General features: G+C 35.3%; 1 protein-coding gene across 1 annotated transcript; it reads right to left on the reverse strand.

The window, feature by feature from the left end:
- Positions 1 to 3,255: 3,255 nt before the first annotated feature.
- Positions 3,256 to 11,768, reverse strand: LOC148867344 (putative indole-3-pyruvate monooxygenase YUCCA10). The gene is made up of 4 exons (XM_088981274.1): positions 10,988 to 11,768; positions 10,644 to 10,877; positions 9,629 to 9,751; positions 3,256 to 3,784 (listed from the first exon to the last, which is right to left on the reverse strand). The coding sequence occupies exons 1-4, from the start codon at positions 11,597 to 11,599 to the stop codon at positions 3,623 to 3,625; spliced, it is 1,131 nt and encodes a 376-aa protein (XP_088837400.1). The 5' UTR covers positions 11,600 to 11,768; the 3' UTR covers positions 3,256 to 3,622.

An 11,768-nucleotide genomic window follows, 5' to 3' on the forward strand; every position in this document is an offset into this window, starting at 1 on the left:
CATTATAGCAAAATCTATTTCACAAATCACAATCAGGGTGGAACCTGGAAGAGGGAAGAACAAAAGAGAGAAACAATTAAAAAAGTCCAAAACTTGATATTGGGGACGATACCGAATCAGCCACCCACAAGACTGCCTCTCACAATGTCCCACACCACATCCCCGCCTTGTATTGGGAACATCTCCCAATGATAATATCTGGAATGCTGATATCATCATCAGGAGATATTCCCAATACACGGCAGGGAAGTTGTCTTCTGGGGGGCTGATTTGAACTCATTGGGGACCTGCCTTAGGTTTGTAAGGTAATAATTCTCCCAAATGCCAACAAACTTGTAGCATTAGTTTGCTCCCTTCCAACCAAATGACAGTATTGTAAATGGCTGATATAACCCGCTTAAATTTTGCATTTACGTGAACCACACATATCTGCATTTGCACTCTTTTCAAAACGAAGAAGATTGTTTCACCCCATGTGTTGGGTAATTTTGAATTTTGACATTAATTTGGAACTTTGGATCCAAGCTATGGTTTATATTAGAGTTGGCGTTATCCTAACCAAATCCATCTAATTTACAGACAAGTACGGATACACACGATGCAGAATTCTGAATTCCAGCACCCCCCCTACTATTAGCCCTCTCCCCCTATAAACCACATCCTGCCTGTGAATTTGGCATCAATTCACGGTCAGGATGAATTTGGCATCAATTCACGGTCATTCTCCCTCTAATTTATGCCCCAATTTTATTAAAAGCCAAGAGGGATCAATAGAGGTGGAAATGACATATTTAATAGGGAGGGGAATGTTGTAAATATAGGTTTTATGAGAGACAATGAAGATTCATGAGGGTTTTTTTAATTTTGACTAGTTATATTTTTAATGATTTAATTTAAAAATAAATATGCAAGTGTGTGAAAAAGAGAAGAGAAGGTACATGTGATCTATGTGGTGAGAGTAACCCTCGATCACCTCCTCTCTTTCATGTTTATATTTTATGTGTGCATGTGTGAAATATTAAAAACAAAGAATTCACCAAATAAAAGTAAAACTTCTAAATTAACTATCTTAATGTCCTATCTTAAAATCTAATAAATCTTAATGTACAAACATGTCTCCTCATAAAAACCCTCTTATGTCTCAAATTTCTCTAATCCGATCCGATTATATATTATTTATTTTTTATGAAAAACATGTATAGATATGACAAAAATAATTGAAAAAAAATATTTTTTATTTTTTGTTTTTTGTTATTTAGACTATTATATTTCCTTTTTTTAATAATTTATTAATTTTTTAAAATAAATTGGATCGGTTCAGATTCAGATATCCGACATCGTTATTTGATTCGAATCCAAATCAATTTTTGTGAGATCCTATAATATCTCCCTTCTCCCCTTCCCCCATTATACCCCTTATTCCCTATTAATATCTTGAAACTCTTTTAGCCCTCACATATATTTTCTCTATTAAAATCTATCACTACTCTTTTGTAATAAAACAATTTTTTATTCTCCCCCCTATTCGAATCCAAATCACCTAACACAGGCATGCCACTGAATTTCTTTACACACCTTCAAATACTAAGCCATCTCATGTCTTATAAAATTTAATGAAATAAAATGATTTTTATTAACTTTTGCATCCATCCAAACAAATAATCAATATTTATATTTAACAACTCTAACTAAAATTTAAAAGAAATAATATCTAAAATCATCATTTTATAAACAAATCGAATAAATAATCCATCAATTCTATATTTATGTCAAAATATAATTTTAATCTCAAAAAAATTATATAGATAAAATATTAATAATAGAATAATTATCTTAGTATTTATTTATAAATTTGTGCATGATAGATATGTTGTAATTTTATACATTTTATAATTATTAATTAATATTTTAATTTACATTAAATAACAATATATTTATTATTTACAAAAAATAAAAAAAATTGTTTAAAAACTATTCAAAAATATTAAATCTATCAAATCCACTAATTTACATTTATATGAAAAAAAGATTTTTAATTTCAAAAAATATAGAAATAAAAAATTTAATAAGAAAATAACTATTTTAATAATTAAAAATCATGAATTTGAAAATGATATATATCTTAGAATTTTACTAGATTTGATATATTTTATTTTAAAATTACATATTTTTAGAAACTATTAAATGATAAATTAATTTATATTTGAGAATTTAATATTTGGTTAACTTTTTTTGTTAATGTTAAAAATTAAAAGTAATAAAATAGAAAATAATTGATATAATAATAGGATAAATATAATAGGTCCATCTTAGACTCTTAATTAATGCATTGTATGATATCTATGCATTCAACTATATTAATTATAATGTATTTTTTTATACACACCATTAAATATATATTTCTTATAGATTTATCCATTATTAATGGGTATTTGACCTTAAATTTAGTATTATTAATGTATTTATAAAATTTACGTGTGTTTCCCTAGCTAGTGTATCTAAAAGTTTTCATATTTTTCGTTCATATCCATACGTTTTCAAAGTGTATCCATATCTACATCCAATTTGTTCGATACGATACTCGACACTGATAATTTAGTCGTTGGTGCTAAATAAATCACAAAAGATGAACCAAATAGCGATTTTACTCTCTCTCTCTCTCTCTCTCCCTCCATGAATTCTCGAATAGGCTTTGTACATGGGCCAATGGTGCAGTGGCCTACTAGGCTGGAAATTTTAGGCCTGAAAGCCCAAAACTAGCATGGGCCAGTGATGTCCACGTAACCAGTATTTTAACAAGGCCGATGTTCAACCCACCCATATATGTGTCCATGGTCCGATCTGCTGACCATAAAACATTGGCTATATCCTAGCCATAAGACACTACAGCCGCACATCGGAGGGAATATCTCTCTATAAGTTACAACATTCTTAATGTGTGGCCGTAGAATTTTGTGGTTACCAGATTCGGACTCAATGACAAAATCTGAATCTCATTTCCATTCCTGATAGAATTACATTTTTCCATTAAAAAGAAGGGCCATTTCCTCCCTTTCCCCAAGAATAATAATCCGTTACAACCAATTCTGATTCCAATTTTAATTTCAGTCTAAACCAAATAAGTAAGAAGAATAAATCATTCCAATTCCATTTCAACCATAAACCAAACAGAGACCCTTAGACTGGTTTGTCCATATTAGACCCCGTGTTCTCAATTCTCACTTCTCACTTCTCACTTTTCACTCAGGGAGAATGTACCACACAAAAGGATAAAAGAATCTGCATATTCATCCTCAAAACCACATTACATAACGGTTCCAAAATAGATACACCAAGATTTTGTTCAATTAAAAGAATGGTTCCATCACATTGGATCAGAGATTCGGATTTAACATTTAAGCTTTTAAGTATCTCAGATATATATATCGATCTAACTCAATGCATTTATTTAATCAAATAGCCTCAAAACCAAAGGTTAGCTCTTTTGAAATGGCTCGTCAGGCACAAACTAATTGGTTATACCTGGACAACCCTATTCAATAACACATTTCATATATATTCTCCCAGCACAAACAGCACCACTGTCTTATTTTCTTTACTTAAGCATCATCAGAGTTGGTATTTATAAGAGGGATTTTATATCATTAGCTATATTTTGGGCATCTATGGCAGCTCCATACAATCCTCTCCTTGCTAGTCCAGCACAATAGAGACCCTTTCTTCCTTTCCAATGGTTAGGAAAGCTTGGTTTCGGAAGCCCATCTTCGTTGAGGAGGTAATCGTCCTTAACAGTAAAACATAATGAGTTAAAAACAATATAATTTATCTGATATGGCAATTATTTTGTTTTTGAAAATAAAATCACACACATCGACAAACATTCCCTTAGCCATGGTGATTGAAGCATATGACTAAGGTAGTGTTTGGGATCGATGCTGATTCTTTAAAAATTGGCACCACATTAGCAATTCCAAAATTGCCGATTATTTTGCTGTTTTGTTGGTCGGTTTTTGAGAAATTGACAAATTAGTCAAAAATCAATTATTAAAATCAGGTTAAAAAGAGACAATGATGATTCCTCTTTTCAGGTGATTCAAATTATTCTTTGATATTGTGGCATCTGATATAAATAAGGGAAATGGTTTCATAAACATAAAATTCACTATAATCACTATCAAATAAATTCATAACCGATTTCTAAGAAATCAATTGGCATAATGACAATGGTATCAAACAAGCAAATTCTCTGATTTCTGAGAAATCATTGATTTTTGAAAAATGTCATAAGAGGAATCAGTATCAATCCCAAACATCTCCGAAGAGCATTATGTTTTGATGTTTCTTCCAATACATCTACATGTCAGAGGCAAAATCTATCTAGCAAGATACGTTTGGACGCTAACATCAAATCACCCATATGATACTTAGCAAGAATCAAAATGGAAACACAACACTACATTGACAAACATCTTCCTAGTTAGATGGGCCTACGTGTCCTGCTAGGCGATACTTAGCAAAAATCAAAATGGGAACACTACTGGTAGACCTGGCAATTGGGTTGGTGGGTCGGGTTCGAGTTGAGTCAAGATACTTCGGGTTGATTTCGGTCGGGTTATCAAAATCTAGACCCTAACCCTAAAGGCATGGGTTAGGTTTGACCAGTTTGTCAATTCAGGTCATCCCAAAAAATAACTGAAGTTAAAAAAAATAAAAAAAAACTACATTAAAAATACCAAAAATTAAAGGAATTAATCTTAAAATTCCAAATATAAAATAAAAAAAACTTGAATATTTAATAATTTAAAGAGTAAAGACCAAATATAAAAAAAATTAAAGAGTGGAAACTTCTAATAATGCATAAATAGTCCCAATTAGACTTGATAATCAGGTCAGTGGGTTGATCCATGATCAAACCCATCCCAACCCGATTTTTTTCAGATTGGGTCAGGTCGGGTCATTCTTACATTCGGGTAGCTAAATATGAGACCCTAACCCTGATTTTTTGGGTTGAATTGGGTCGGGTTTGCAGGTTGGGTCAACTTTTTCCCAAGTCTAAATTGTCTAACTACTAGTGCCAAACATCTTCCTGATTAGATGGGTGTAGGCGTCCTTCTACTATATGATACTTCTGTGTTTGGTTGCAGTGTTAATATATTTGTACTAGTACAAATGCATGGGAATGCAAATTCTTGTTTAATTTTGATTTGGATTTTTCTTTATTCTGCTTCATGTCTTAATTTACTTCATTTGTATTGTAATCAAACAAAATAAACTAAAATTTGAAAACAAAATAAGTTAGAATCTACACTCAATTCATTTGCACTGCCACAGTTTTGCATCAATGCAAATTTATTTACATTGCAATCAAACACAGCCTTGGCAAGAATAAAGATGGAAATACAACAGTACGCTATTAATTAGATGGGCCTGTGTTCTATAGACATACTTAGCAAGAATCAAAATGGAACCCAGATTTCCTATTCATTTTTTCTACCTAAAGTGAATTACAGCCATACATATCATAATTTAGGGACTGTTTGGCATGTCTTTTTGGAAAGATCTTTTGATAGCTCTAATATACAAAAGACACATTGAGTTTTTACATGAAGATCTGAGCAGCCCAAAGCACATTTGGCAGATGTGCATCCTTCCACATCTTTCGGTGCGAGATTAAAATGCAAAAAATACAAAAAACTTCATTTAAAGCTTCCTGAAGTCAGTCCAAAATGAGTTTTTTGCATTTTTTTCAACGTTTCATTTTTTATCAAATAAAAATAAACCGAAAATCAGTCTTCACAGCTTATAAACAGTCCAAAAACTGTGTAGAAAAATGCACCTAAAGGGCCCTAAAGATGAGTATGTGTTGCTGCAATTCACGCCAACTAGAATGTGAGTAGAGAATATTGAACAGAAAATCCGGTTTGATCGAAACGGGAAGACACTACTAGTACCAAATATGTGGGTGTACACGTATTCTGCTACATGATACTTAGCAGGAATGAAAATGAGAAGTGGGAAGACAACACTCTATGATACCAAACATCTTCTTAATTACATGGGCCTACGCGTCCTTCTACTGGGTGATACTTAGCAGGAATCAAAATGGGAACACAACACCAAACTTCTTCTTAATTAAATGGGCCTACACGTACTCGAAGTCCAAAGAAATTAATAATAATAAAAAAAAAACCCTCGGATCCTTCCCAGAAGAAGTGGGAATTCCTCCTTCCAGCAATAGCAATAAATGGCAAATGCAGTACATCTCTGTTTCAGATATTCTTATGACTTACCGTAGTAACATGGATTCTGGTCTTTGTGGGGCCTATTCTCTACCAACCTGACTCCTAAGATCCTTCGAGGAAAGAGCAGAAGTTAACACTAAACAAGGCAGAAGGTTACTTTCTGCTCTTTTGTTTTTCGTAAAAAACAATATAATAATACCACCGAGTAACTATATATTAAATTTATGAACAGATATTCTTAATGTGGGACTGAATGATTAGAAGGTATGTGCAGAGTTCTTGATTGCCGGGAATTCTATGGCCCCCACTTAAGAACGGCAATCTAAAATCATTCATCACATTAGGTTTTTACTCCAAACATCAACACCTTATGAAATGAATTTAGCCATTTAGTAGGCGTTTTACAAGATGAATGTTGTTGTTTTTATTTGGTTTTGAAATTACTATGTAAGAAAAAAATAAAAATATGTTCTTGAATTCTGTTTTTGTTTTTAAAAGAAAAATATTTTAAAAAATAATAATCAATAGAATATTGGTTTTTAAAACAAAAACAAAATTTTTAGTATAGAAATTTTGTGATTTATGGAACACGAAGTTGAATAATCATGTATTTGATTTCAACTTTGAAAATAGAAAACAAACACGCAATTAAAAACATGTTTTTGTTTTGAGAAACAATCCGTTTTTAAACTAGATGATTTTGATTTGGTTTTGGAATCGACAACAATAAAAACAATTCAGGTTGTAGAGCCCCCTTAATCCTACTTTATTTCTAAGTTTTTAATAGTTTATACCCTTATGCCCGTCATCATATAATTATATAACTTTTTGGATTTGGATTTCTTCTTCACACCCACAGCATTTTACAATCGCACATAAGGAATCTCTCCCATACTATTCTCTTTCATTAAGAATTTTTCAATGCACAGCTGCAAATGGGGAGTCTGTGAGATGGGTGTGAACAAGATTCAAAATATTGATGCGTTTAATACGTCGGTAGAGGCATATTAGATGAATCAATACATTTTTTTTACTTTTTTTTTAACTGGTTCAGGGGGGTCGGTTTAGAGCTCCTCCATCCCCTGAACCGGTCAGACCCCCGATACATCCATTGTAGGGGTATATTAGAAGGGTCCCAGAATGATACGTATCAGCCGATACAGGCCGATACGTACCAATACTTTAAACCTTGGGTGTGAAGACCATGATGTGAGGAGGAAATCCAGATTCTAACTATTTAATAGTTGGTCATGATATTATATGGGATAAGGTGGGTTCTATTTTGTGAAAAAATAAAATTATTTGGGAGAATGATCGATCAGCCCAGGGTCAGAATTTATAGGCTTGAAATACAGTTAAGGTAGATGCCAACTCAAAATTGATGCTACTTCACGGATGAGCATTGATATATAAAATGGGAATTTGTGACCTCTACTAAAAATCAGAAATCTACATTGGGCTTGTGGGTATTTATTTTCTTCGACTAGATTAGAGTGTTTCACATGGCGCGCCAAGAATGGGAAGGGGAAGCTCTTCACATGGGACGACTTTGGTACAGTTATTAATGGAGCTTGAAGGACAGGGAATCTAGAATTTCACTCCATTTCTGCCACGGAATTCCAGAAATAAATGACATTGCCCATACAAGGCGAATATGGCTACTGTGGACCATGTGTGTTCACTAATTGGCAAGCCAATCAGAAAACGTGTACCAAGCCAATCAGAGGCATGTGTTTCACTGTTATCTGAGTCTCGATCACCTGTCAATAAAATATGTTCCAGCGTCATTTGATACCATTCATCTCATGCATGACAGGTTATGATAGCCGTGAGATGTCAGATCAAACTGGTAGGGTGTTGCATGTGTCTTATTGGTAGGAAATTCCAATTCCTGTTATCTATTGTGTTCGAATCAACTACCAACACAGATTCCAGAAGCATGCCAATAGTGATTTCAGTTTATATCGGGAACATCTCCCTATCGGTTATTTACCGCTGAGCCTCTATGATTATGATTAATGGTGTCCATGAAAAATAGAAAAATTGAATCGAAATGAACCGAGAAAATTGAATTGAAAAATGAGATTAATTAAAATGATCAATTTAGTTTTGGTTTAGTATTTTTGAAAAACTGAAAGGTTGGTTCGGTTTTTAGTTATTCATAAAAAAACAACAGTTAATCGAACTGATCGATATTTATATTTATATGTATATTATATATATATTTTAAATATATGTCACATATTTTCTATATATTATATATAAATATATATATATATTTATATATATATATTATATAAGATATATACATATATTATATTTATAATAATTTATTTTTACATATATATACTTTTGTAATATTTATAATATATTATATATCATTTATTATTTATTATTTATAATATAATATTATACATATATATATATAATACATATTATGAATATAAAAAACCAAAAAACCGAAGAACTGAATCAGTCAAAAACCGAAACCGATGGATTGATTAACTGATGGTACCAATTCAGTTTCAGTTTAGAAAAATTGAAAAACCGATAGAACCAACTTGATTTGCAAAAAGTGTCCATGGTTAGATTAACCAAACTGTGGACACCCCTATCTATGACTATGAGGATTTGGAATTGAGGGTGGATTTGGACTTTCCAGATCCACTTTCCTAGCAGAGTGAAATCGAAAATTAGTAGAATTCTGTCTCCAATTCCATGTTTTTAGAGCCCAACCTGAAAGATCCCAGGCCGTTTCAAGTGTAAACGTACTAAAGAGGCTGTTGACTTTAGAATTGGAATTGGTATCTCAACCCCAAACCCATCTTCACATAGCTGCCTTTGGCATGGGTTTCCTGCTGCCTTCAGGAAATTTGAAATGAAACTTTTCTTTTCGCACTGAAAATAACCTCTTCAGTTGCCAGTAGATCAAGACCCTTGAAAAAAATCTTGGTCTTAAAAAATAAGACCCCAATCTTGGTCTTAAAAAACAAGACCCCAAAAGATCAATGCATGTATTAGACGGTTGAAAAATCTAAGGAGAATGACGGTTCAACCCAGGGTCAGAACTTTTAGGCCCAAAGTATAATTGGAGTAGATATCAGCTCGGAATTGATGCTAATTCACGGATAAACATTGATACATAGAGTGGGAGTATTTGACATTTTGAATGTTTATAGATCTGCAATGAAATTTAGAAATCTGTATTAAGCCTGTCTGTATTTTTTCGAAAAATAATTTTTATCCCAAAAGAGTTGCCAAACGCCACCATAATGATTACCACGTGTTTTTCGAAACATCATCGAAGGTGCTATAGTTTCAGGACATTGAGAATTTGAGACATTCCGACATGATAAGTAAGCATGAGATGGGGTCCAGTTACGTACCTTGAGCCATTTGTTTGTAGATCTTTTAAACCCTGTGGCGAACACTATGGCGTCGAACTGGTATGACCTTTCATTAATGAAGACCATCTCGTCACCCTTCATGCTTGCTATTGAAGGCAAAACCTGTTACATCATGAGATGAGAGGATGGAATTCAATCAGTCGGAAAAAGGAAAACGAAAGACACATATTGGGCCTCACTTTCCCCGGGCTTGGGCCACCCTCTAGTGGGCCCTATCTCCTACGTAAATAAATTGGCCCAAAATCAAACAAGTACATGCTGTTAGAGTGTTAGACTGTTAGTCTCTCCATCGGAGCAGTCAAATCCAATTCACAAGTCAATGGGCATAGACGAAGGATGGCCAAAAGTCATGGCTTCAAATCCATCCTTTTTCTGCAGACCCATTGGGCTTTGGGTCTTCTGGGCCCCCAACTCCAAATCCATCCATTGAGTGAGCTTATATGAAAAAGTTGAAAAGCACGTAGCTTAGAATTGACTCTAATAAACACAAAAGTTGCCCTACCAAATGATAACGGAAGACACGGGAAGTGATTCAACAAAAAAACACATTTTGCTTTTGCAGCTGAAAACCCTCTGACTTGCACAAAAAGAAGAAAGGAGAGAGAGAGAGAGCCATACAGAGACAGAGGGAACGACGATGAAAAGTGTGTGAGCTTCGAGGAATATTAAGACTCACAGACTGAATGGCTCAGCCTGGCTTTTTGTGGCCAGTTTCGATCAATCCTTGCAGCCTAAGGACAGAACTGGGCAGAGAGCTAGGCCAGATTATTAAAGTTTTCATCTGGAAGGAAAGAAATTCCGCTCCTGAGTCTAAGTCCTGACTCGATTGCTTTAACTTAAATCTACCGTCTAACTCGAGAGCTCTAAAGCATGTCGGTCGGCTGCTTCGCCTTGCCATGCAACAGACAGGCAAATAAAACAAAAAGACGTACGGATGGATGCTTGTTTATCCCGTCAAAAGGGAACCAAGTGTGAACAGTAGTACTCGAATTACCCGAATCTCGCCGGACTTGATCTTCTTGGCGGTTCCGACGTCGATGATTGGATACTTGCCGTACTTCACTTTCCGGGAGAACGGACCCTCCTCCGGCCTGGTGATCCCGTACTTGCTCAAATCACCGTACACCAATCTGCTCAGCATGACGACCAATGAATCCACGGCGAAGTAGGGGAGATACTTCAGCAAGATCAAGCCCAGGTACACCATACCCCTTGAGAGAATGTGAACCTAGTCAAGACAAATGGTAATCGGATTTTATCAAAAGAAGAATTCTGAATCCATCATTCATGGGGTGGTTGTAGATCAGGTGGTGATTATCTAGATCTCTGACGACTTACCGGGTTTCGAACGACAATGGAGGTGTTGGCACCAGAACTGGCTAGATCAAAAGCGATTTCCATACCAGAGTTGCCGCACCCAACTACCAAAACACTCTTGCCTTTGTATTTCGCCCCAGATTTGTATTGGGTGGAGTGCAAAATCTCTCCTCTGAAGGTACCCAGGCCTTCAATCTCCGGCACATAGGCGTCGCTGGTCTCGCCGGTGGCGACGACTAGGAACCTAGCGACGTAATCCTCCACCTCGCCAGAGCCCGTGTTTCTCACTTTGACGTGCCATTTCTTGGTGAATTCGTCGAATGTGGCCGACTCGACGGATCGATGGTAAATTGGATTCACCTTGAAACGAGACGCGTAGTCGTCCAAGTATTGGATGAACTCCTTCCTGGACGGAAAGGTGGGCAAGGTGGTGGGGAATGGCATGTGTGGAAGCTCACAGTATTGCTTGGCCAGGTGGAGGTGGAGGCGATCGTAAGTCTTCTTCTTCCACAAGGAAGCAAAGCAGTCTTCCCTCTCCAACACAATGTTGGGGATCGAGAGGACGTTCAAACAGGCGGAGGTGGCCAGGCCCGACGGTCCGGCTCCTGCTACAATCACTGCGACGTCCTTCATTTCTGACTCTGATCACTTGGGCTCAGCTCCACCACCACCGCTGCCGTTATATTGGGAAGAAGAATAAGAATGACTAGGCTGATATAGCCACATTTGACAGCTTGTGTTTTTTCCTGACCGAGTTATGAGATTTCTGGTTACTTGCCGTGCAATAACAGTAACGTTGTCC

Source organism: Nelumbo lutea, chromosome 3 (genome assembly GCF_056320005.1).
Source record: "Nelumbo lutea isolate HS-2025 chromosome 3, American lotus-T2T, whole genome shotgun sequence".
Lineage (NCBI taxonomy): Eukaryota > Viridiplantae > Streptophyta > Magnoliopsida > Proteales > Nelumbonaceae > Nelumbo > Nelumbo lutea.

Bases quoted from the DNA above. Each gene is read 5' to 3' on its own strand.
- LOC148867344 (XM_088981274.1), bottom strand. From the start codon at position 11,599: ATGAAGGACGTCGCAGTGATTGTAGCAGGAGCCGGACCGTCGGGCCTG. The intron at 9,752-10,643 runs GTAATTCGAGTA...ATGATGTAACAG, and splicing joins TCAAGTCCGGCGAGATTCGG to GTTTTGCCTTCAATAGCAAG. The intron at 3,785-9,628 runs GTACGTAACTGG...TTTACTGTTAAG, and splicing joins CTACAAACAAATGGCTCAAG to GACGATTACCTCCTCAACGA.